Below are 27821 nucleotides of genomic sequence, written 5' to 3' on the forward strand. Positions count from 1 at the left end.
ATCCCAGTAACTGAGCAGATTGAACTCAGAACAGCCCGTCTGGCACCAACAACTATGCCATGGAGTTCAGGAGATTGTCTAGACCTGGACCACCCCCCTAAATGCATTGAAGCATCTGCCGTGTGACTGGTTGATTAGATAAATGCATAATGCAAAATTTAACAGGTGTTCCTAATAATCCTTTAGGTGAGTGTAGATACCATAGTGTTACCCTTTATTTTGCAGGTCCCATGTTACCTAGATAGTAGTCTCTATTGTCCCTCACTTTCCGCTCTTTTTTTTGAGTTAACTTTAAACTCTGGTTGCATCAAGCAACAATAACCGGAACCTCTGAGCAACGTTACAGGCTGAAAATGGCAAGTTTTAAAGAAAATTTGGATCGTGCAACAAGGCAGGCCTGCTTGGTTTGTTCAGGAAATGATTGTAAAGATTTAGAAAGAATATGTTTATGGCATTATCTAATTAGGATGTTTTGGCACCGATTGGCAAGGATTTGCTGTGGACGAAATACACACGGTGATACACTGATAAGAGCAAATTATGTTTAACCATGTATCCAGCTAATTAAAAAAGCTCACGTTACTGTATTGTGTGAACAGTTAACTTCATTTAATATTGTATGTGGCATTTTCTTTTCTTTTTCGTCCGAAGTTTAGCGCCGCCCAAGACAACTGTGATTGGTTTAAAGAAATGCAACCGACCCCTGACCTTTTCTTCTCCTATCCAGGAATGTTGTGTGGACTAGCCAGACGCACCTCCCCAGAACTGTGGAGATATGTCTGGCAAAGCGAGACTACCTAGATAATTACAGTGAGTCATGAAGATTTTTGTCATTCTTTGATGGAAATTTCTCTCTTTATTTTAACATGTTTCAGTGACTTTATATCTTTTTTCATTAAAATTGTATTTTAAAAGCTGAAATCTCAAAAACTACAAGACAATGTGGAAATGCTTAAAAGGGATACTTCACCGATTTAGCATTCAGCTTTGTATCAGTAGAAACCCGGTAGTATTTCTGAATGACCGTGCTTCCTTCCCTCATGTCCCCCTAACACGAGAGATCTCTGCATTGGGGGTCTGGAAAAAATCTTCCGATGACGTAAAATGACGATTTTTCCGTCATTGGAAGATTTTTTGGCCAGAGGCAAAGGACTACAGCCAATAGTAGGAGCTACTTCCGCATGTTTTAAACCCGCCCACAGGGGGTTGGACTGCCGAGTCTGGCCGAGGTATTCCGAATGAAAACGACTGTCAGCCATCTTGAAGCTTCGCTAAACAGGCTCTCTGTTTTCAGCAGCAAACATTTACAACAATTATGTGCATTCAAACTACCACACGTGTGTACCACCGGGATACATTGGTACAGATCGAAGAATATGCAGGAAACGTTATTACAGACGGAATACTCGGCACACTCTGAGCTTCGCCTGCACGGAGACCAGCGGTGTCGCTTGCTGCCGCTAGCCGGCTAGGGGACATCCTCATCGGCTAGGTGGAAAGCTAACGCTAGCCGGCCACCTGTCCCATCAGTCCTGCTTGCAAGTGTCCGCTCATTAAACAACAAACTGGACTATATCCAACTTCAACGAAACTCCCCACGCGAGTTGGGCTGAACAACAGTGTACCAGCACCGGGACTATCCAGCTACCAGGCTGCTCTCGCCGGCCCGTGGAGGTGGGCTGTATTAACACGGACTGGTGCAGAAATTAAATCCAACTAGCTACTGCTAACTGCTGGCGGAGCTTGTGACTGTTTAATGCCGACCATTCGACATTCCACGCTAATTCACGGCTGTGTTTATACTCGGTGTTTAGCTACACCAATGCTAGTATGCGTTAGCTGAACTTTACGGATCCTGCTTGCAAGTGTCCGCTCATTAGACAACAAACTGGACTACATCAAACTTCAACGAAACTCCTAACGCGAGTTCAGAGACTGCTGTGTTTTTGTTGTTGTGGAAACATGCCTGAATAGTGTACCGGACTGTCCAGCTACCAGGCCTGCTAGCCCTCCGAGCTAGAGATGCTATGTCGCTGGGTAAAAGAGGTGGGCTGTGTTAACACGGAGTGGTGCAGAAATGTGGTGATTTGTATCCATTTAACTGCTAACTGCTGGTGGAGTTTGTGACTGTTAAATGCCGACCATTCTACATTCCATGCTAATTCACGGCTGTGTTATTCTCGGTGTTTACAGCCCACCAAGTGCTAATGCTAGTATGCGTTAGCTGAACTTCACGGAGCATATAATGCGTGTGCACTAAATATAGCTTTTTTCGTATGTCGTTTTTATATAATGTTGTTTTTATATATATTAAATGTGTAACACCACTTCAGTCACGATGAAACGTTTTTTCGTGTATATGGTTGAAATGACAATAAAACACGCTTGAGTTGAGTTGAATGCCTCCGTCGGTCTGTCAAGCGGTAGGCGTGGCTTGGGAGTGGACTCATAAAGCAGCGAAGCAGGTGCATTCTGGGATTTGGTGTCTTTCATCCATATAAGCCAAAAACACATTTTCTGGCTTTTCTTAGCCTAGAAGGCACCAATTTCAATTTTCTTTTCACATTTCTACTACATAAGTGACCCAATTTAAAGATATATTCAGCTTTCCAGCGGTGAAATATTCCTTTAACATATTACTGTAAAACATGGTACAAATAGTGCCATCATGTGGTTAGTTATTACATGTTTTAATAACGTATAAACCATGAGACATAGCAAAACAATATTTGCACAGTGTGTTCCTTGAATTATGCCAATTCGACTGATCTAGGCCACGCCCCTTTGCACCTATATTTTTTAATAGCTCTATAACTGTGAAAAAAAATGTTCATACAGAGGTAATCAGAAAACGATACATCACTGAAAGCACCAGTGAAAAATTCATTCAGCTTTTCTCGTCCACAACCGCCCCCTCTGGAGCCTCAGCAACCGAACTTGTAGATAATTTCAACTGTAGAATATCAACTATTATTGACACCATTGCTCCCGTTAAGGTCAAAACCATCTCTAGCAAGAAAAAATCTCCATGGAGAAATGTCACACCTGTAAGATTAGAAAAAAGAGAGTGTCGAAAAGCTGAACGCAGGTGGCGAAAAACAAACCTACAGGTCCATTATGAAATCTATAAAGACAGACTTTGTATTTTTAATGTGGTACTGAGAAATGCAAGGCGGACGTTCTTCTCTGAAATTATTGCAAAAAACTCTAAAAATTCACGTGCTCTATTTGCTACTGTCGATAGGTTATCAAACCCTCCAGTACCAGTAGCATCTGACCTTTTGTCCACTGAAGCTTGCAATAACTTTGCCATCTTCTTTAGTGAAAAAATTCAGAAAATTAGACTTACAGTCAGTGCATCCATATCAAGTACAGGATATGTGCTGTCTCAGTGTTTAAGCAAAACAAGTCCTCATATGACACAATTTCAAACGATTCACCAAGGTCAACTGGCGGAGATTATACAAAATCTGAAAACCTCTTCCTGTTGCCTTGATATTTTACCAACTGGCTTTTTCAAAAATGTTTCGAATTGTTTGGTCTCAGATCTTTTACAGATTGTAAACATGTCTCTTCAAACAGGTATCTTCCCACAGGCGTTAAAAACTGCAGTAATCAAGCCACTCTTAAAAAAGAATAACCTAGATACATCACTAATGGACAACTACAGGCCTATATCAAACCTCCCATTTTTAAGTAAAATTATTGAAAAAGCGGTTTTTCAACAAATAAACCTTTTATTGTCCCAAAAGAATATTTTGGATCCCTTACAGTCGGGTTTTCGGCCACATCATAGCACTGAGACAGCTCTTCTGAAAATCTTTAATGATATCCACTTAAGCACAGATAGTGGCAGAACTACAGTCTTAGTTTTACTAGATCTCAGCGCTGCATTTGACACCGTTGACCCCGACATATTACTAAACAGACTGGAAAACTGGGTAGGCCTTTCTGGAACAGTACTACAGTGGTTTGAATCATATTTAAAGAATAGAAATTACTATTTGTCAATAGGTAACTATGCATCTGAGCGTACAAGTTTGACATGTGGAGTTCCCCAAGGCTCCATCCTGGGGCCTCTACTGTTTAATATATACATGCTGCCCCTAGCTAAAATCATGGAAAACAACAACATAAACTATCACAGCTATGCGGACGACACACAGATTTATATAACCTTGTCACCTGGACACTACAGTCCAATACAACACCTGGCCAGGTGCATTGAACAAATCAACGAATGGATGTGCAAGAATTTCTTAAAATTAAATGAAGATAAAACGGAGGTGATCATTTTTGGAAAATGAACGATTAAAAGTCAATGCTCATCTTCAATCAACAATGTTAAAAACAACAGACAAAACAAGAAATCTTCGCATAATTATGGACTCTGACCTGAATTTTAACAGCCACATTAGGTCAGTAACAAAATCTGCCTATTATCATCTTAAAAATATAGCAAGGGTAAAAGGACTTATGTGCCAACAGGATTTGGAAAAACGTATCCATGCTTTTATTTTCAGTAGACTTGACTACTGCAACGGTAGTTTTACAGGTATTCATAAAAAGTCTATTAAACAGCTGCAGCTGATTCAGAACGCTGCTGCACGAGTCCTTACCAACACCAAAAAAATAGATCACATCACTCCAGTTCTGAAGTCCTTACACTGGCTTCCTGTGCATCAAAGAATAGATTTCAAAATACTCATGTTAGTTTATAAGTCACTAAACGGTTTAGGACCAATTTACCTTTCGAATCTGCTACTACACTATGAGCCGTTGAGATCCTTGAGATCATCAGGGACGGGTCTGCTTGCCATACCCAGAGTTGGAACAAAAAAGGTCCCTACATCTGGAACAAACTACCGCTAAACTGTAGGTCGGCACCTAATCTCAGCTCTTTTAAATCAAGGCTGACCTTTCTTTTTAACACTGCTTTTTCTTAATTCATTTTTGTATTTAAATTTTAAAATTTTAAATTTAATTTTTTATTCATTAATTTTTTATAACTGTTTCTTCATCTGTTACCAATTTGTATGATATTTTTAACTGTGTCTTTATGTCTTGTGTAAAGCACTTTGAATCGCATTGCTGCTGAATTGTGCTATACAAATAAAATTGCCTTGCCTTGCCTATATAATGTTCGGCCATTTTTTATTTTATTTTGGTAAAAAACTTTTTTGCTTATTTTGGCACTATTTGATCTAATCTTCACCAAACCTGGTACATAACATATTTAAGTGACCCCAAACAAAACTTAGTTTGTTTTTGGGTATCTCTTACCTTTTATCTGTAATTGGTTACTGAACCTTTAGTTCTGTATATCTGTCAGGCAGTAGCTCTCTGTCTCCCTACAGCCCTAAACTGATATAGACTTATATCCAAACATACACAAGCAAATTATGGCCAAGAATAAACACTCAGAGCACCAACAAACTGACGTTACAGTGATTGAAATTGCATTAAATTTGACAAACCCGTAGTCTGAAAAATAATGTACATACAGTACAACACAGATGGTCTTACCTCTGAGTGTGTGCTTGTTCGGACACAGGAACCATGGCAGTAGCAGCAGGTAGAGGAAGTGAACCAGTGACAAGATGTTGTAGCGAAAAAGACAAGCTGCAAAAACAGAAACCGCAGAGTCAAACAACAGCATTCATTTAGAGATTCTAGCATGTTTTAGTGGTTTACTGGTTTAGGGCCCTGCCCTACATACCCATAACCCTTGGTCTTGAGAGAGACATGTGGCATAAAGCATACATGATCACACCATACAACATGATTGAGTCTGAAAACAAATGTTTGTCATTAATTAAATTGCTAAAAATGATACATCATGGTCTGTATATGATGCACATATTTAGTCTGTGCAAAGACACAGGACACTACATAATTACTTGTATGAAATATTTCTAAAAGCAAAATTGTTTCACATTGCACATTAACACAAAAAAATCAAACCAATGACAAACGAAACAGTAGAATATCAATTAAAATGTGTCAAAATAAGGGCTGTTACCAAACTTTGATACTTTTTAGGAACCCGCCATTTGCCTACGTAGTATCGTGTATCAAAAAATGCCTTGTCATTCAATACCAAATTTGTCGTTCTTAAAACCCCTTTGCTACAGAAAACAACTACAAGTTTCAAGCTGAAAAAGGTTTTAAGAAAATTTGGATCGTGCAACAAGGCTGCTTGGTTCTTTTGGGGAATGATTGTAAAGATTTACAAAGAATATGTTTACATTTACTCTCTGAGGTGTTCTGGGACCGATTGGTGGGATTGCTGTGGACAAAGTACACATGGTGATTCACTGGTAAGAGCAAATGAGGTATAACCATGTATCCAGCTAATTTAAATGGCTCACGTTACTGTATTGTTTCAAAGGTTAACTTCATTTAATTATTTTATGTGGTGCTGTCTTTTGCGGGGTGCAAATGTTCCACCGAAAAAGTTCGGGAGCTTAGCACCACCCAAGACATTTGTGATTGGTTTAAAGAAATGCAAACAACCCAGAGAGTTTTTTCTCCTATCCCAGAATGTATGTGTGGTGTAGCCCACAGTGCTGTGGAGTAAGGTCTGTCTTTTACACTAATAAAAGACTTTGTTGTTTTGGAATAAGGACTTGGTGAATAATGTGTCGTGCATAAAATCGACGGCGTCCCCACAGACCCCTCTGCGTCTACGCCGGACCCTACGCCGTAGCCTGACGCGCACCTCTCGAAAAATGTAACTACACGTCGCGGCAACACATGTCGCTTCGCCGTGGCTTGGTAGCGTTGCATTTCCCCTGGCTCATTTCCTGGTTCTCCTTCTCCATGAAATCAAGGAGAGGGTTAACTTTTCCTGCTACAGATTTCCCACCTTGGTCAGAAAACACATGGGAGACACTTGTTTCTCTCACTATGACTCTAGAGTCTGTACTCGCTGGGGCTCATGGTGGACCATGGGGGTCATGGGTGATGTTTACGAGAAATAGGACATACAGTTGCTGAATCTGTCTTCATTTCAGATCGATAAAGGTCAGTTTGAAAGATTTTCGTCTACTGGATAGCCGCGTTGCGTTCAACGAATTTTTCCCAATGCAGTGCCGCCTTCCCGGAATGCTTTGCAGGCATGTTGAAGTCGCTTGACAACCCATAGGAATACGTCAAAATGACGTAATATCCTGCCAGCAGAGGACGCGCACGGCTCTTTTTTTTTCAGCCGCGCGCGACAAAGCAGAAACAGGAGGCCTGAACGAGTTCGCTGACAACCGGATGCCAGGACTCTCAGAGTGACTGCAAGTCTGTCTTGTAAACTTACTGGATTAAGATGAGTTCTTTTATGGTGAATGAAAGGCTGGATCCAATGAAGTATGTCATCGCATCAAATCGAAGCATTGATGGCAATTCTGCTGCCAGTTCTGCCGCTGTTTACCTTTTTCTTCTTCTTCTAGTCCGTAGAAAGAGCAACGTCGGTAGCCTTTGCTCATTAGCGCCACCGCTGTTCAGGAGAAGACTGCAACTAGTGTCGCGACCACCAGCGTGGTTAGAAATAGTCACAGCGATCCCATGACGTCACATTTGCACGCGCCAGCTGGGCTGCATCTAGTATATAAGAGCCTTAAGGGTTATTCAGGGTGTGTAAAGAATAGTCAGAGAGACTGGTGGCAGACACCTTTGTGTCTCTGTCTCCTTTCTTAACATCTCACTCAAATTTCTCTTTCGATCAAACTCATCTAATACCTGACATAACCATTGATGTTCTTTTTGCACCTGTATCTACACAGGCACTGTAGGGTGTGTTGCACTAGAATTTCAAGTTCTGTTGGTCTGACCAATGCTTGGCAGTGCAGCAATATATGACTTTATTAAAGGCAACTACTGTCATCATTTCACTCAGGGAGAGCCCACAGAGGGGGCTTACTGTCTGTCTGATGCACAGTTCTCCTCCAAGAATAGAACATTCTACAGCTGTCTTTTCCCTGCACATATGGTACAACAAGAAGGATTTTATGAGGTGTTGCTGGCTTGAAGGAGAAAAGACAATCAGTCAATATTAAGACCTGGAAATAAAGAAAATGTGCAGGCCTATTTTCTCCTGTTAAACTCATGCAGTGATAATTGATAGATCACTTAGGGTGAACATGTGGATTAAACTCAGCCTGATGAGATCACAGTTTGCACATGGAGGTGAGATGTTTACCACACAGATTTAGGCCACGTCCACACGTACCAAAACAATCTTTTTTTTACCCGTCTTCCCTGGAACCGTGTCAAAAGAATGTGCCTCCAAACCGATCCATTTGTAAAAGACTCAACGCGCTACTTCATATTCTAGGCCTATAGGTGGCGCTGCTTCTACTACAGAAATTCTCCAAAAACGGAGAAGAAGAGCATAGTCATATCACTTCCCATCATAACATGACCATTATTCATGTACTATAACTTTTACCACTGCTCATGTGCTGTTAGATTGCTTTTTATTTTGCAATTCTGTCTGCCATCGAACATGATTTCAGCGTGTTAGCTTGCAGAGCTAACATTAGCGCGCTAATGTTAGCTCTGCTAGCTAACATCGGCAGTCAAACAAACATCAATGATCCAATTTCTTTTTGATAATCTACATGTTTTTCTTGGTAGATAGCATTTCTACAATAAGCCGTGGTAAAGGTTACTATAATCCGTTCAAGGAGTTGATAAGCAGACAGATTAGTTAGCTAGTTGATAAGTTGTCTACTTCCACTTTATAAACAGCTAACCATAGCAGCTAATGTTAACGTTCCTGCTGGAGCGATCAGCTACTTTAGCGATGTTTAACGTTAGCTACATAACGTTAGCAATATATCTTGTTGTGTAGAATCCAGGACCGGCAGGGCAGAGGAAAGTGTCAGGGAGCAGAGACAAAGTATTTAGATGAAGTGAGCTGGTCCAAACGAAGTCAAAAGGGAGCCGGGACCAGGTTTCAAAAAAGTGCGTTTTCAGGCAGTGAGTTTACAGGATTCATTTGGACGGTCGGCCCAAACGATGCAAAACATGTGCGTTTGCACCAAAAAGCGTCTCCGTGTGGATGGCCCCTTAGTTTGGCCCTTAATTCACAGCTTCAAGTTCAACTTAAAATCTAACAAAACTTAGTCCATGAGCCAGGGGGGTTGATCGGTATCATCGGGGGGACAAAGGCTCATAGTGATTTTTGGCAAGGTATACACCCGTAGTGCTAGAAAAATCACGATAGCAGTGCAGTGGTGGTAGCGAATCACTTTTTTTCAGCTCATGAAGTTACTAACCCCCTAAGATAAATTCCGTTTTTGAAATCTGGTGTATATCTGGTTTAGGCTCATGGTAGGGATATTGTCAATATTCTATAATATAGTGCTTGGTATCGTTGGAAAGGGAGGGCTTTTAGGCTTTCATTTAAGCCCAGGACTGAATCTGTCTGTCAATCACAGAGGTCACATGACTTCTTTAAACCAGAAATAACACACATTTTCTCCCAATTTCCCGCCTAAACCGTGTGCTTTCTTTTTATCCCTGGGGCATGACGGAACACCAGGGACACAAAACTCAACAACTTCAATACTCAAGGCACTCTGATGATTCAGAAAATGTACAATATACCCATACTATTTATATGTGAGAGGCCTTAAATTAGACTTATGCAGCCGGCACAAGTCTTCAAAATAGAATTTACTACAATAGAATGGACAAATAGAATACCCTATTAGTCCAGGGCCAAATGGCCTCTTTATTCATGTACAGTTGTAATAAAAAGTAATTGTTTCAATAGTGTTGTCAACATAACACTTGTAAGTGGTTTAACAAAATGCTTCTATCATGTATTTTAATATTCAGCCACTTTAAGTTAGAATGTCAGAAAGTAGCTCATGCACGTAATGATGGATTTTGACAGTTTGACAAGGTTTTTGTCGTTTTGTGAAAAGATCGTAGGGTTCAGTTGACTGGTTATAACAACACTACCAACTTTGCCATCTTCAATCAACTTCCAGTGAGTTCCAGGGGTATTAAATGTAAGTACAAAATACTTTCTCTTGTGCTTGTGAATTGATGGGGAATAGACAGAGGGACATTATACCTATAGTAGGGTGGGCGATATATATCGGCTCACGATAATATTGTCGCGTTGTGTTAACGATGTGCAAATTGACATTATCGAAGTATTTAAATTACTTAGAAAATAACACTTCAAAACACGCATTGGAACGCTACACATTCACTAATGTCAACAAAGACATTTGTTCCTGTCGGTGTATTTTTATACAAGTACAGCCACACTGACCTAATCAATAGGACTACGATACAACACAGCCGTTACAGGAGCCTTCCAGGCGTTGCCATAACGTTCCGGAGGACCTAGCCAGACCCGCCGCCCCCGCCTCCGGATTGTTGTTGGCATCTAGCACGCTTGAGCTAGCTACCGGCAGGATCGAGACAAGAACTCCGGCAAGACCAGAGGAGGAAGACTGCATTTTTGTGCAGAATGAATGGAGTACTGACCGCAGGGTCGCGTTGCCAGCACTGCTCACCTGACCTGGAAGCCCTGTTGGTAATATACAGGCCATTTTATTTACACCGAAAACAGCACACCGCCGTCTACACAGCCCCCGATGCAAAACGTTAGCACAAATTTGGCTCACCGCTAACCATAGTGAACAAACTGCAGCGCGATCACCTGGAGGGGATACATATTGTAGCAGGGGACTTTAACAAGGTGACCTTAAAGTCTGTACTCCCCAGCTTTTTCCAGCATGTAGATTGTAGAGGGAAGAACACACTAGACCATGTATACTCTAACATCAAGACAGCATACATAACTGCTCCTCTCCCTTACCTGGGCCAGTCAGATCATATCCAACTACTCCTGATCCCAGCATACATCAATCAGATCACATCCAACTACTCCTGGTCCCAGCATACATCATTCAGATCACATCAACTACTCCTGATCCCAGCATGCATAAGATCACATCAACTACTCCTGATCCCAGCATGCAATAGATCACATCCAACTACTCCTGATCCCAGCATGCATCAGATCACATCAACTACTCCTGATCCCAGCATGCAATAGATCACATCCAACTACTCCTGGTCCCAGCATACATCAGATCACATCCAACTACTCCTGATCCCAGCATGCAATAGATCCCATCCAACTACTCCTGATCCCAACATACATCAGATCAAATCCAACTACTCCAGATTCCAGCATGCATCAGATCACATCCAACTACTCCTGAGCACAGCATGCAATAGATCACATCCAACTACTCCTGATCCCAGCATACATCAGATCACATCCAACTACTCCTGATCCCAGCATGCAATATAACTACTCCTGGTCCCAGCATACATCAGATCACATCCAACTACTCCAGATTCCAGCATGCATCAGATCACATCCAACTACTCCTGAGCCCAGCATGCAATAGATCACATCCAACTACTCCTGATCCCAGCATACATCAGATCACATCCAACTACTCCTGATCCTAGCATGCAATAGAACTACTCCTGGTCCCAGCATACATCAGATCACATACAACTACTCCTGATCCCAGCATGCAATAGATCACATCCAACTACTCCTGATCCCGGCATGCATCAGATCACATCCAACTACTCCTGAGCCCAGCATGCAATAGATCACATCCAACTACTCCTGATCCCAGCATGCATCAGTCAGATCACATCCAACTACTCCTGATCCCAGCATGCATCAGTCAGATCACATCCAACTACTCCTGGTCCCAGCATACATCAGTCAGATCACATCCAACTACTCCTGGTCCCAGCATACATCCCGGTCAGAAGGAATATACAGCCAAGTAGGATTATCAAAACCTGAGCTGACACTGCCCTATCCCAGCTCCAGGACTGCTTCCAATAAGGACATGGTTGTGTGCAATATATATAAGAACTGTTTTCATTCAACATTGAGCTCATTATCTTATTTATTTTCTTTAAAATGTAAGTATTTAAGTAAAAACAATTCAAAGACATAAAATACTAATACTATACTAATACTAATTGAACTAGTGTAGTACCATTGAATTCTGAGTAAACATTCAGTTGTACACCTCTGCTGTAATGTAAATTGTGCAGCATACAAGCACGATGAAGTCATAAAAATAACAAAAGGCTCTGTTCTGTAGATCAGGAGTAGTTGGATGTGATTTGACTGATGTATGCTGGGACCAGGAGTAGTTGGATGTGATCTGATGCATGCTTGGATCAGGAGTAGTTGGATGTGATCTGGTGTATGCTGGGATCAGGAGTAGTTGAGTGTGATCTGGATCAGGAGTAGTTGGATGTGATCTGACTGGCCCAGGTGAGGAAGAGGAGCAGTTCTCTATGCTGTCTTGATGTTAGAGTATACATGGTCTAGTGTGTTCTTCCCTCTACTAGCACACTCTACATGCTGGAAAAAGCTGGGGAGTACAGACTTTAAGGTCACCTTGTTAAAGTCCCCTGCTACAATATGTATCCCCTCCAGGATTTCGTGCTGCAGTTTTCGTGGTAAATAAAATGGCCTGTATATTACCAACAGGGCTTCCAGGTCAGGTGAGCAGTGCTGGGCAACGACCCTGCGGTCAGTACTCCATTCATTCTGCACAAAAATGCAGTCTTCCTCCTCTGGTCTTGCCGGAGTTCTTGTCTCGATCCTGCCGTTAGCTTAGCATGGGTAAACCCTGACGAACTTCCGGCAAATTTTAGATTTGCTCTGCAAGTCAGTCTGGCGAAGAGCCCATTTAAACCCATTTCCAACGCAACGACGATAGCGTAGCGACGGCGAGCAGCTTTTTGTTTACATTCAACATGACGGCTACCCAAGCCGTGCTTCACGTGCTCTGCCATGACCGGCGAGCGGCAGGTCAGTTTGACATATGCCGATTTCATTGAAGGGTCAATACTACAATTAACTGACAACTTAAGTTATACGAGTTACAGTTCTCAAGGACGCACGCACACACGGACAGAGACATTGTCTCTTTTTCCTTCTCCTTCTTCTCAACTTCTCCGCTGTGTGTGGCGTGTGTCCGTGCTATTCTTGCACATTAGGGAACCTCGTGAATTAACCTGGAACATGTCAGCTGTTTGGAAATTCTTCAGCGTGTGTGCAGAAGATAACTTTGCAATATGCAACACCTGCTGCAGGCGTTGAGGGACGACACCTAAAACCCAAATAAAAAAATGTTTAGTTGGATATTGGATGTGAAAAGAGTCACCCGGATCGTTGGTCTGATTGGTTGAAGGACTATGCAATGGCGGAGGCATTTGAGCGGCGTACCTTTGGAAATGAACTGTCAGTGAACCTTTCCCAGACCCACTATCAGTTACAACTGAGAAGGGTCTGGTGTCAACCGGGTATGAAGGTAAATATGGTGCAAAACGTGAGAGCTTGTAGAATACAATGTGAGAACTTGCAGAACAAAAAAATTGAACTTGTATGTTAAAATTTGCACTTGTAAAATAAAAATTTGCACTTGTAAAATAAAAATTTGCACTTGTAAAAATTATTCACATTTGAAGTCACAAAAAGAAAAAAAACATGAGAGCTTGTAAAAAAAATCTGAACTTGTAAATTGAAATTTGCACTTGTAGAAAAAATATTCACAAATGTGTAGATTGATATTTGCATGAACACAATGACAGCTGCAAACTTGTAATGCAACATTTACTCATGTACTTTTTTTTTTTACTCAGGTTGATTTTCCATCACAACCACAACTCAGTGATTACAACCTCTCGACTGTCACTGTATGCGCTCTCGCGCATCACAAAGAGGCCGAATCTGCCTCGACTTTTGCAACACTTGTTGCGATACATTTGGTGCAAAACTAATTTGTACCTGTGGACTTAGGCTGTGGAGCTCTGATCCAACAGAACGGGGAAAGCTGGGTTTCTATCGCCAGATGAGGGACAACTCTGTCCGGCTTATTTAGCTATGTCGCATGGAAGCCTGGTTGAATAGCAAGCTAGCGTTAGCTAACTAACCAACCAGCCTGATTCTAAATAAATACCTTTTAATTATCTTAACACTTTTTAACAGTCAAACTGAAACACTGGCGGTGAGCTCCAGGTCCTGCAGCCGCAGACGGACAAATTTTAACATACAAGTTCAATTTTTTTGTTCTGCAAGTTCTCACATTGTATTCTACAAGCTCTCACGTTTTGCACCATATTTACCTTCATAACCGGGCTACCGGTAGCTAGCTCACGTTTGTATCGGGGGCTGTGTAGACGGTGGTGTGCTGTTTTCGTGGTAAATAAAATGGCCTGTATATTACCAACAGGGCTTCCAGGTCAGGTGAGCAGTGCTGGGCATCTTGATTGTTAGAGTATACATGGTCTAGTGTGTTCTTCCCTCTAGTAACACAATCTACATGCTGGAAAAAGCTGGGGAGTACAGACTTTAAGGTCACCTTGTTAAAGTCCCCTGCTACAATATGTTTCCCCTCCAGGTGATCGTGCTGCAGTTTGTTCAATATGGTTAGCGGTGAGCCAAATTTGTGCTAACGTTTGCATCGGGGGCTGTGTAGACGGCGGTGTGCTGTTTTCGTGGTAAATAAAATGGCCTGTATATTACCAACAGGGCTTCCAGGTCAGGTGAGCAGTGCTGGGCAACGACCCGCGGTCAGTACTCCATTCATTCTGCACAAAAATGCAGTCTTCCTCCTCTGGTCTTGCCGGAGTTCTTGTCTCGATCCTGCCGGTAGCTAGCTCAGCGTGCTAGATGCCAACAACAATCCACGGAGCGCCGGTTTTGGCTAAGGTCCTCCGGACGCGTATGAGCCGCCTGGAAGGCTCCTGTAATGGCTATGTTGTATCGTAGTCCTATTGATTAGGTCAGTGTGGCTGTACTTGTATAAAAATACACCGACAGGAACAAATGTCTTTGTTGACATTAGTGAATGTGTAGCGTTCCAATGCGTGTTTTTGAAGTGTTATTTTCTAAGTAATTTTAAATAATCGATAATGTCAATTTGCTCATCGTTAACACAACAACGATAATATTATCGTAGATCGATATATATCGCCCACCCTACTATAGGTATAATGTCCCTCTGTCTATTCCCCATCAATTCACAAGCACAAGAGAGTATTTTGTACTTACATTTAATACCCCTGGAACTCACTGGAAGTTGATTGAAGATGGCAAAGTTGGTAGTGTTGTTATAACCAGTCAACTGAACCTACGATCTTTTCACAAAACTGACAAAACCTTGTCAAACTGTCAAAATCCATCATTACGTGCATGAGCTACTTTCTGACATTCTAACTTAAAGTGGCTGAATATTAAAATACATGATAGAAGCATTTTGTTAAACCACTTACAAGTGTTATGTTGACAACACTATTGAAACAATTACTTTTTATTACAACTGTACATGAATAAAGAGGCCATTTGGCCCTGGACTAATAGGGTATTCTATTTGTCCATTCTATTGGCTAAATTCTATTTTGAAGACTTGTGCCGGCTGCATAAGTCTAATTTAAGGCTCTCACATATAAATAGTATGGGTATATTGTACATTTTCTGAATCATCAGAGTGCCTTGAGTATTGAAGTTGTTGAGTTTTGTGTCCCTGGTGTTCCGTCATGCCCCAGGGATAAAAGAAAGCACACGGTTTAGGCGGAAATTGGGAGAAAATGTGTGTTATTTCTGGTTTAAAGAAGTCATGTGACCTCTGTGATTGACAGACAGATTCAGTACTGGGCTTAAATGAAAGCCTAAAAGCTCCCCTTTCCAACGATACAAAGCACCATATTATAGAATATTGACAATATCCCTACCATGAGCCTAAACAGGTATACACCAGATTTCAAAAACGGAATTTATCTTAGGGGGTAAGTAACTTCATGAGCTGAAAAAAAGTGATTCGCTACCACCACTGCACTGCTATCGGGATTTTTCTAGTACTAGGGGTGTATACCTTGCCAAAAATCACTATGATCCTTTGTCCCCCCAGATGATACCGATGGCCCAAATTTGGGGCCCTGGCTCATGGACTAACTATGAGACTTGTTAAATACGAGCACAAAAACAGGCAGAATCCTTAACATACAGGTAAGAATGTTAACATTACAACAGGATATCAGGCAGCTCTTTAATAGGGAGTGTGGCTTCAGGGGCTCCAGCCCTGAATGTTTTCTCAAAAGCCCTTCATCTTTTAGGCTGAATTTCTGCCTTTATGAGGCTGTAGTGGGTTCCGTTTTAACGATTAAGATTAAGACATACTTTATTGATTCTGCAAGCAACCCAACACTGTGTTGTTAGTTATTAAAGACATTACACACCGCCTCGAAATACACACACATGCCTAGGACTTATACTAATGGAGATATGTCAGAGAGAGAGCTGGCCATTACAGGCACCCAGAGCAGTTGGGGGTTTGGTGCCTTGCTCAACTGACTGAACAGCTACCAGTCCACACTAAGTACTTCTCCGGAGTGTTCCCAAGCCAAGTCTTTACAGACTGAGCTACTGCCACCCCCTCATTTTGGTCATTGGTAATTTTCTATTGGATGCCCAGAGGATATAACTTTATGGTAAGTGGACCTCCTGACCTTTCTTGTGCCACCTACGCAGAAATAAACACCTATACACAAGAAATTAATATCTGGGCGCCTGGTTAGCTCACCTGGTAGAGCAGGTGCCCATATACAGAGGTTTACTCCTTGACGCAGAGGCCACGGGTTTGACTCCGAGCTGTGGCCCTTTGCTGCATGTCATTCCCCCACTTTCTCCCATTTTGAGCCTAGCTGTCCTATACAAATAAAGGCCTGAAATACCAAACAAATCATCTTTAAAATGAAAAGAAAAGAAATTAACATCTAAAACATGCTGAATCCATTTATGTTACCCAACGGTTGAACCATATCTATGTTGAACACTTCATCACTTTAAATTCAATTTAATTTAATTTATAGGGTAAAATCATAACGTTGTCTCAGGACCAACACACTATAATTTACAAGGACCCAACAATTCCAAAAGGAGCAAGCATTCTGTGCAACAGTGGTGAGGAAAAACAGACAGAACCAGGCTCTTTACTGAGCACATACGTTACATTTGTAGCTCCACTACTGCTAATGCTCAAAAAGTATTTGCTCCATCCATACTATTAAAACTGTTCCATTAAACACTTCACAACACATCACAACACAGTTATGTGGGCTGTAATGAACATTGCAGCCTCTAGAGGCCGTAGCAGGGCTGTAGACTTCACTTTTATTTGTTTTACTTATTCTATAATAATTCAGTACAGATTTAAAATAAAGATCAACATCACATAAAGCTCATTCTCTCGTCTTTTCTGTCTTTCTCTCTCTCTGAATCCCTCTTCATGATAGAGTTCTTCTGACTCATACTCGTACAATAACTGGAACCCAGACAAAGAATAAAACACACACAAGCACTCTGTTATTTCCTCCAGTTGCATAAAACATATTGTCTTCCTACATGTCTGCAGGAAAACCAGAGGGAGGCGGTGAATGTCATGTCTCTAACCTGGCTGCCTTTTAAATATTTTCATCTCTTAACCTCTTTAGCTTTGTCACTCTCCGTTGCACCATAAAAACAAACTGAACATATCAAGGACATACGTTTGTTTTGTTATGTTGTGAGCACAATAAACCAGGAATCTGGGAGTCCCTTTAGACATTGAACCTTTATTACATGTCCTGCAATAATGTAATAGTAAGATACAATAACCAGAAAGGGGGTTGTTTAGCCCTTGTGTTGTCTTCGGGTCAAATGTGACCCATTTTCAAAGTGTCTGTATCACAAATAGGTTTGTTTTTTTAAACTAAATTAACAAAAAAAAAATAACACGGATAGTTCCATACACAAAACAGGCTGTAATTATGCATTAACATACTCAGATTTTAACCATTAGCTAAAATAATTAATAATTTCTGGGGGGGGTTTACCTAAAAGATTAGGTATTATTGACCATATATTCCAAAAAGAAGTGTAAAACTAGCAGAGATAGGTAGAAATGAAGTTGGATTAGAAGGTTTAACACAGAATTGGGGGATAATTTATACTTTATGCTTTATAAAACCATGGTCAATTTTGACCATGGTTGATGGGAAGACAACACAAGGGTTTGTGTTGTTTAGGGTGGTTTAGTGTCCACCTAACCAGTTTTTTTATTATGGCCAAAGGTTGTTCAGGTGTAATCTTTAGAACAACACTGACTACAAACAGACCCAGCCCTGAAAACCCACATCTAAAACTCCACAGGATAGCACAGCTACTGTAGCATGACTCACATGTGTATGTTCCTATTCCTAGCTTGGGACTGACGTCACTGACACATCCCTTTCTCTTCAAGTGTTTCCTGTTCCTTACAGTTCCTAAGAATATGGGTTATAGGGTTAATCCATCCAAGTCTTCCCTCTCTTCAGGCAGAGCTTCCACTGATTCAAATCTCACCAAAACATGTCTAACCTGCCACATAAACTCAAACATCAGATTTATTCTGCCAGCTCCCTGGGAAATATGGGTTATATACTGTACATAGTATAATAAGACTAAGTGGATGTCAGTAGATCAATATGAGTGCCTCTAAGTTCACCTTCCAGGGTAGCTATTGGCACAGACTACCAGCTTACAAACTCTAACATTGTTGAATCTATTATATTCCATTATTTAAAAACTCTGAATAAAGCCTCTGTCATCGGTTTTAATTGGTATCATAAATTGTTACACTGTTTTCCTTCCTTAAGATTTATCTGTGTGAACCTAACTTGAACACCGCCTTTTCACTTGTGCCCCTTTTCTTATCTATTTACTCTCACGTCATCAAAGTGAATGGACCAATTGTTAGAAAATATCTTCTTGTGGGTCTCATTAAACCAGTGTGAACTGAACCCTGCTCCGTGTTGCTTTGTACTCCGAGCGCTTGTAACTTTCTTTCAGAATCAACTCACCGAGGTCAAGCCAGTGGATGATACAAACCACAAAGCAATCGTGATCGGGCTGTTCCATAACACAAATTTTTCTACCAAATTAAAACTTTTTTCACTAAAATGTTCAACTTAAAGGTGGTGTCTTCAGCCACGATCACTATTTTTTTTCCAGTTAGGCTGTCAATTTTTAAATATTGCAACTATATATTGCAAACATCACACCCCCAGTTTGTAACTTAGGCTTTCTGTTATACACTTCAAGCTTGATTACTCAAGCAATATCACTTGTAATGTCAGTGTAAATTAGATTAATTTTGTCTGACATGATGAACAAAAATATGTTTTTTACTTGACAAAGCTCTTCCAGAGCTACAGAATACAGTATGCAACTGTTTTTACAGGCTGAGTAGGGCTATATATCCTACACTATATTCACTCTTACCCCAATACTACAATAATAATCAGAGCCATTATAATGTTGCTTTCTGATAGTGCCAGAGCTATTTAAAAAGCAATTCTATTTGAGTTCAAATCATCAGTGTGAAAATGAGACTGTTTTCAGTGGAACTACATTCCAATGAAAAACAGTGCCAATGAAAGCTGTTGATGTGTATTCTGTGGATCAAAAGGGGCTTTGTGACCTTTTTCGGTGCAGTGAGCGCCAACAAATAAAACCTGTGTTCACCTCGACATTTCAGGTTATTTCAACCGGACCCTATTTTCCAATGCATTGGTGTCGAAGTGACTAAGTGTGAACAAGAATCTTTGAAATCGGTCCAGTATTGAGCGAGAACGCCGTAACCGGCCGTGAACCAGGCTGCAATGTAATCATACTGTATAGGGCAAATGTGCATCGTCTATTTCGTTCACTAAAAGTGCTGTTTTTGCCGCTGACAGGCTCAGATTGTTCAGTGCAGTGAGCGCCAACAAATAAAACCTGTTTTCACCTCGACACTGCTAGGGTGAAGACAGATCTCAGGGACAGATATTAGGACACCTGCAACAACACCAATGGTATCTGCATAGAGAAATACCATTAAAGGGAAGAGATAAAATATGTTTGTTGGAATTTGGGTAAACTGACCCTTTAATTTAAAAGGTAACTTTGTGTCTAAGTGACTTATGGGAATAACAATCTTTGAAATTGGTCCAGTATTAAGCAAGCTTTCTGCAGCGAAACAAGCTAGTAAGTTATTGGGCAATTGCACCTTCAATTTTATGTCCACAAAACCTGCTTATTTAACCATTGACATGTCACGTCTGACAACATTATGGAAAGGATCCCTACAAAGATAGACCTTTTGTTAAAGAGTAAGATCCTTTTTGTTTAACCAGAAACAGCTCTGAAATCGCCATCGCCAAAATCACCAGATTCCATTTAAATAAACAATACTTTTAGTGTGTATAGAGCCAGAGTATTTTCACATGTAAATGGTTAAATTAAGGGTTTATTTCAACTAAACTAGAGTGGCGATTGTTGGAACAGTGGAAAGACGAACCAAGACGGCTTTGGATAGTTTTAATTTGTTTCTGTTGACTTTAAATGAAGTGTATTTTACGATGATAAAATTAGTTTATTTAAATGGAGTGGTGGGTTTGGTGATAGTGATTTTGGAGCGGTTTCATGTTAAATAAAAAAGATCTCACTCTTTAACAAAAAGGTCAACCTCTGTAGGGATCCTTTCCATAATGCTGTCACAACAATAATCTGAGCATGTCAGTGGTTAAATTAGCAGTTTTTGTGGACATAAAATTGAAGGTGCAATTGCCCAATAACTTACTAGCTTCTTTAGCTGCAGCTGACTGCAGCAATCTTGCTTAATACTAGACCAATTTTAAAGTTTGTTGTTCCCATAAATCAGTTAGACACAGTCACGCTTTAAAGGGTCACTTTACCCCAATTCCAACAAACATATTTTATCTCTTCACTTTAATGGTATTTCTCTATGCAGACATCTTTGGTATTGTTGCAGGTTCCTAATATCTGTCCCTGAGATCTCTGTCTCCACCCTAGCAGTGTTGAGGTGAAAACAGGTTTTATTTGTTGGCGCTCACTTCACTGAACAATCTGAGCCTGTCAGCGGCAAAAACAGCACTTTTAGTGAACGAAATAGACGATGCACATTTGCCCTATACAGTATGATTACATTGCAGCCTGGTTCACGGCCGGTTACGGCGTTCTCGCTTAATACTGGACCGATTTCAAAGATTCTTGTTCACACTTAGTCACTTCGACACCAATACATGGGAAAATAGGGTCCGGTTGAAATAACCTGAAATTACCCTTTAAAAAGTGCATTTGGTTTTTAGGTTTGTTGATCAGCAAAAAAAAATTCTCATTGTGTTGCTGAAGGGGGAGGCTTTGTTATTAGAAACCGTCTAAACCCCTGCAGCTGTAACAAAACAGTGAACAGTGTTGGCCTTGAGAGGGAGAAGGCATTTCCTCTCTTCCATATGTGACTCATGTGGTTAGTCATCTGACATGGTAGTAAAATGCCAATTCACTTTGGCCATTCATGCTATATGTGTGTGTGTGTGTGTGTGTGTGTGTGTGTGTGTGTGTGTTGTTGTGTGTGTGTGTGTGTGTTGTGTGTGTGTGTGTGTGTGTGTGTGTATGTTGCCAGTAAGCGTCAAGTAGCTCACACAGCCCATTGTTCTCCAACAGGTGGGGAAATAATCACTACAGTAAGACTATCCCAACAGATCGCTGTACAATGATGTCATAGCTTAGCTCTCTGTGTATTAAAAGTTAAAGAAATGACTAAATGTAATTAAAAAATAAAGCTTTTTGAGGAATCACAAAATTAAGAGGAGAATATTAAGGATAGTAGTTAAAGTTAAACCCACTGTAAGACTGGAATCTTTTTCACAAGTGACCACAGGTTATTGCTGTATTAATATCTGGTAGTAAATCTACCCCTTTCAGTACACAGAACAATTCTAAAAATGTAAAGCCGGTCCTGATGGTGGCACTAAAGGAAAGGTCAAGTGTCACAAAACAAAATCTAGATCTAGTAGCAGCAGGTTCTAATAGGTTGCCATGTCAACAAAACAATAAACTAAATATTTCAGGATTGTACATATAGCTACAAAAAGTAATGCACTGTAATTGATATATGTATTTCACGTATTTATTGCTATATGCACCACAATAACAGCTACTGTTTAACCCTCCTGTTGTCTTCCCGTCAACCTTGAAAAAAACTTTTTTTCGATGTTTTTGACGCCATTTTGTTTTTGCTTTTTCCAATGTTTTAAATTGTTAAATTTTTCTTCTACACATTTTCAGAGCTTATTTCTACATCACATATTTTCTGATGTAAAACAAAAATTTAAAACGGGTCAATCTAACCTGAAGTCAACACAAGGATTAAGAACGCTCTGGACCACATACGCTGCTGCTTTTGATGCACATTCAAAAGGTCACTGAAATACTCACACCACATCACACACACTGATCGCAAACTGCCATGTAATTCATTGCTGGCTTCTATTTAGTTATTTATTGGCCCCTCCACGGTTATGGTTGATTTAAAAAATGGTTACATTTTAACAGGTTGGGCAGACCAAACAAAGGATTGGTACAGGTATGGTAACAGGTTTTAAATAATGTATACTGAGCAATCAAAAATGCCTGATCCTGAACCTATAGATTGGATTTCCTTATTAAAAGTTTGATCTTCAACGCAGCACATTATGGTGTACAACTACAGTATCAGTTCCCACATAAAGAAGCAGCTGGGTGTTGAGGAGCTCCACCCTGCTGCCCAGTTAATCATCAAACACACCCAAAATGATGTCTATGGACAGACGTGATAGCCCCGTTGAGTAACCACAGCACCTATCTCTCTGCAGCACTCTGGCCTCTCTGTCCATGTTAGGTTTCCTCTGCATGTCTTATATTCAGGCACATAGTATTTATTTTTGTTTAGCATTTGATGCAACAGCTGTTATGGGTAGATTTGTAAAGAAATGTTGCAAAACTTAATTCCAGTGCTCAGATCTCTGCCTTAGTTACCCTTCCTCTCAGCGCATTCCCTCCGTTGAGGTCATTTTCTACAAAATGCTCCTTAATAATAGTTGTGCACAGTGTGCAAATCAGAAAGTGTTTGATTCAATCTTCTAAGCTGTCATTGTGCTCTGCAATGAACAAACTTGAACAGGACATTTTTCCACAAATCGTCTGCACTATTACTCTTGATTTCCAGATTTAAAAAGGAAAAGAAAAAGAAAAGTTACTAAAAGTGTCATATGCAAAGGTTAAGGTACCTTTCTAGTTTCTAGTTAAGCTATTTGTTTGAAGTTCTAATGCCTTTCTGATTTGTATGGCTTGAATACAAGACAGTTTAAGACAGTTTGAGAGCTTGTTACATTTTTCAGTCATTACAACCACCTTCCCAGTTTGTGTGATCAGCCTTTTCTTTTACTTAATGTGCCATAAAGTCACTAAATTTAAATGATCTTTGCTATTAGTATTAAGTCAGAGACATACAGGAAGCTAGCTCAGGAAGCTAAGCCTTTAGACTGAGGCAGGCAAATAAAGGATTGTGCAGCTTTTACAGCCGCTAAACCTGCAAAAATAAGACAAAAAGAAACTGTAATTCTCAAAGCACGACTAAAGGGTAAAAAAAAAATAAACTAACTAACTTTGCTGCCAAGCATATAGGGTTTCAGTGCCATTTGCTATGCTTGCCCAGTTCTATTCAAATGAGCCTCATTGCAAAAACACTCCAATTCACAAAGGCCAGTGCTAATAGCCACAGGCAGTCACAGTGAAGTTATTAGCGTCTTCAGAGAGTTTGTGATAACTGAAGCACATTTCTAAGTTCAAATCATGCCATCTTCTTTTACAGTCGGAAGGTGTGTGTTTTGAAAACACCAACAGTACTGACAGACTGGGATATTAAATCCCAAATATGGTTTCTCTCTGTCACGTTTAAATTGCTTGCCTGAAGTTTAGAAGAATGCTTCTGCACCTCGCCAGTCAGGATCTTAGACTTGAAAGGGGAGAGAGAAGGGGAATGACAAACAGCACAGGGCCACAGGTCAGAACCGAATCTGTGGCTGCTGCATTGGGGACAGAGCCACTGGATCAGAGACACTACGGTCATATGTGTCCCCGGGGCTAGAGCGGGCGATATAGAAACCCATCTAAAGCTGCTGGCTAAAAAGAACCGTAAATACAGTAAGATCATACTTCACGTAGGTGGTAATGGTCGTAAATTAATTAGAGACCACTAAAATTAATGTTGAGTCACTTTGTGCATACGCAAAGACAATGTCGGACTCTGTAGTTTTCTCTGGACCCCTGCCAAACCTGACCAGCGATGAAATGTACAGCCGTACGTCATCCTTCCACCGCTGGTTGTCGGGGTGGTGCCCAGCTAACGATGTGGGCTATGTGAATAACTGGGGGGCATTCTGGGGAAAGCCTGGTCTGATTGAGAGAGACGGCATTCATCCCACCTGGGACGGAGCCGCTCTCATATCAAAAAATCTGACCGAGTTTATCAGACATAAACCATGACAACCCAAGTTTGATATTAGTAATCAGAGGTGTAGTGCAATGCGCCCCTCTGTGCTTCCGTTGGAGCAGTCGCCCACTCATAGTCTAATAAGCACGGTGTCTGTGTCCCGGCTCAGATCGGTTAAATCAAAGGTAAACAAAAGATGCGCTATACTTAACCTAATTGGAATTAAAACGACTGCAACGATAGAACAAAATAGGAAAATTAGATGTGGACTATTAAATATTAGATCTCTGTCTTCTAAAGCAGTATTGGTAAACAATTTGATATCAGATAATAAAATTGATTTATTTTGTCTTACTGAAACCTGGCTGGGCCATGAAGAATATGTTAGTCTAAATGAAGCCACTCCTCCCATTCATATTAATACTCAAATTCCTAGAGGCTCAGGCTGAGGAGGGGGAGTTGCAGCCATCTTGATCTATGTATGAATAACAAATTTGTATTTTAAATATTTTTACCATCATATTAACCTGTCCTATATTAACGCATCCCTCATGAGTGATGTAACTTATTTTATCTTTTTGTTATGGCTTGTTACTGTTTTGCATGGTTGAACGCTGTTGAAGATGGCTTGTGGCCTATGTTGCTTGGCCGTGTTTCGATGCTTGTATAATATCTTGTACTAAATGTGAATGCTGTTTGATGTTTAGATATGCTGGTGCTTTGCTGCTTCTTGTGGCTCTGCATGGCAAACAGGGATAGCTTCTCTGATGCTCTAGCTGTCTGTGTTGTGTCTTGTTGACTTCTGTCTGTATAATTTAACCTGTACTGTTTTCTTTCTTCCGGTTGCTGTGGTCTAACATCATCTGGCCAAAAGGACTACAGTTGAAAATTAGCCGGCTGGCTAACACTGGCACATTTACAGAAATGTTGATTAATGTGTGTTGTCCTTTATAAATAAAGAATAAGAATAAGAATCTTTGACTCAAGCCTGTTAATTAATCCTAAACCTAAACTAAATTATAACTCGTTTGAGAGTCTTGTTCTTCATCTTCAACATCCAAAATGGAAAACATTACAGACAATTATATTTGTTGTTATTTACAGGGCTCCAGGTCCGTATTCTGAATTTTTATCTGAATTCTCTGAGTTTTTATCATGTTTAGTCCTTAAATCAGGCAAAGTACTTATTGTAGGTGATTTTAATATCCATGTGGACGTTGACAATGATAGCCTTAGTACTGCTTTCAACTCATTACTGGATTCAATCGGTTTCAGTCAGAGTGTGCACAAGGCGACGCACTGTTTTAACCACACCCTCGACATTGTGCTGGCATATGGTATTGAAATTGAGGATTTAATAATATTTCCGCAGAATTTCGGTATTATCATATCATTTTTTAATTACTTTCGAATTCTTACTACCTGACCATACTAAATTAGATAAAAGCTTCTACACTAGATGCCTATCTGACAGTGCTATAGCTAAATTTAAGGAAGATATTCCAACAGCATTTGACTCTATGTCATGCCTTAACATAACAGAGGACCTTTATGTTAACATCAGTCCCTCTCAAATTGATACATTTGTAGACGGTGCTACGACTTGCCTACGGACGACCTTAGACTGTGTTGCTCCCCTAAAAAAGAAGATGATAACGCAAAGGAAACTAGCACCTTGGTATAACTCCCAAACTCGCAAATTAAAACAAATCTCGCGAAACCTCGAAAGTAAGTGGCGCTCCACCAAAGTGGAAGAATCCCCTTTGGATTGGCAAGAAAGTCTCAAAACCTATAGGAAGGCCCTAAGAAAAGCCAGATCAGACTATTACTCTTCACTAATAGAAGAAAATAAGAACAACCCAAGGTTTCTTTTCAGCACTGTAGCCAGGCTGACAGATAGCCACAGCTCTACTGAGCCATCTATTCCTCTAGCACTGAGTAGTGATGACTTCATGAGCTTCTTTAATGATAAAATTATAACAATTAGAGATAAAATTCATCACCTTTTGCCCTCAACTTCTAACAGTTCACCTTTAAATGCAGGACCGCTAGAAAGAACGACTAGTCCCAACATATACTTAGACTGCTTTTATCCTATAGACCTCCAACAATTAATGTTAAAGATATCCTCAGCTAAGCCATCTACCTGTCTCTTAGACCCCATCCCAACGAGACTACTCAAAGAAGCGTTACCCATGGTAAACACTTCATTATTAGATATGATCAATATGTCCTTATTAACAGTTTATGTACCGCAGTCATTTAAAATAGCTTTGATAAAACCTCTTCTGAAAAAACCCACCCTCGATCCTGAGGTCTTAGCAAACTATAGACCTATATCTAACCTTCCCTTTCTATCCAAGATCCTTGAGAAGGTGGTTGCTAATCAGTTATGTGATTTTCTACATAGCAATAGTTTATTTGATGATTTTCAATCAGGATTTAGAAAGAATCATAGCACAGAGACGGCACTGGTGAAAATTACTAACGACCTTCTAACTGCTGCAGACAAAGGACTTGCCTCCATCCTTGTTTTACTAGATCTTAGTGCTGTATTTGACACTATTGACCATACCATCCTGTTACAGAGACTGGAACACTTAGTTGGCATCACAGGAATTGCACTAAGCTGGTTTAAGTCCTACTTCTCTGAGCGATCCCAATTTGTTAAAGTGATGGTTCGGAGTAATTCACCCTAGGGTCCTTTGCACCATGACCAAACACCCCCCCAGAAGCTTTTTTCACCTGGGTCTAACATTGGGAGAGTCAGCGTAGAGTAGCGTTATCAGCTGAATAGCTTAGCGCACGGGCTAACGGACCCACGTTTGTATCTCGTAAGTTACCCCACTAATAATGCCCGAAATGATACCAAACGTCTACAAGTAGTATAAAATAGGTTATGCTCTCATAAAACGATGGATTGGAAAGTTTGTAAGTACACCAGAAGTTTATGTAAATAACACTTGCCTGCTGGCTTCTGCTCTCTGCTGTTGTTGTTGCTGCTGTAAGATGAGTGCTTAGGGTCGTCTACAAATTACAACACCGAAAAGAGATGCAACAAAAATATGTATTAATTTAATTTTTTTTTTTAAGTAAGTGCTGTAGTATAACTAGCAGGAGACAAGTAATAATTGAGGTAAGTTTGGAGACATTACGTTATTTAATCATTGAATTATTAAATATATTTGTTGTAACTCTTTTCGGTGTAGTAATTTGTAGACGGCCCTAAGCACTCGTCTAACTGCTGGTAGCAGCAGCAGCAACAGAGAGCTGAAGAGAGCAGGCAAGTGTTCATAAACTTCTGGTGTACAAACTTTCCAATCCATCGTTTTATGAGAGCATAACCTATTTGTACTACTTGTAGACGTTTGGTATCATTTCGGGCATTATTAGTGGGGTAACTTACAAGATACAAACGTGGGT

At 40.4% G+C, this 27821-nt stretch overlaps 1 protein-coding gene across 5 annotated transcripts in view; it reads right to left on the reverse strand.

The window, feature by feature from the left end:
* piezo1 (piezo-type mechanosensitive ion channel component 1) overlaps positions 1 to 27821 on the reverse strand; it is a 207760-nt gene that overhangs the window by 139367 nt on the left and 40572 nt on the right. For all 5 annotated transcript variants that reach the window (XM_039783693.1, XM_039783692.1, XM_039783694.1 and 2 more), the window contains exon 2: positions 5527 to 5622. In XM_039783693.1, coding sequence (XP_039639627.1) covers positions 5527 to 5622 — 96 coding nt within the window. The remainder of the gene's footprint in view (positions 1 to 5526; positions 5623 to 27821) is intronic.

The sequence above is a fragment of the Perca fluviatilis genome, chromosome 19 (genome assembly GCF_010015445.1).
Source record: "Perca fluviatilis chromosome 19, GENO_Pfluv_1.0, whole genome shotgun sequence".
NCBI classification, from domain to species: domain Eukaryota; kingdom Metazoa; phylum Chordata; class Actinopteri; order Perciformes; family Percidae; genus Perca; species Perca fluviatilis.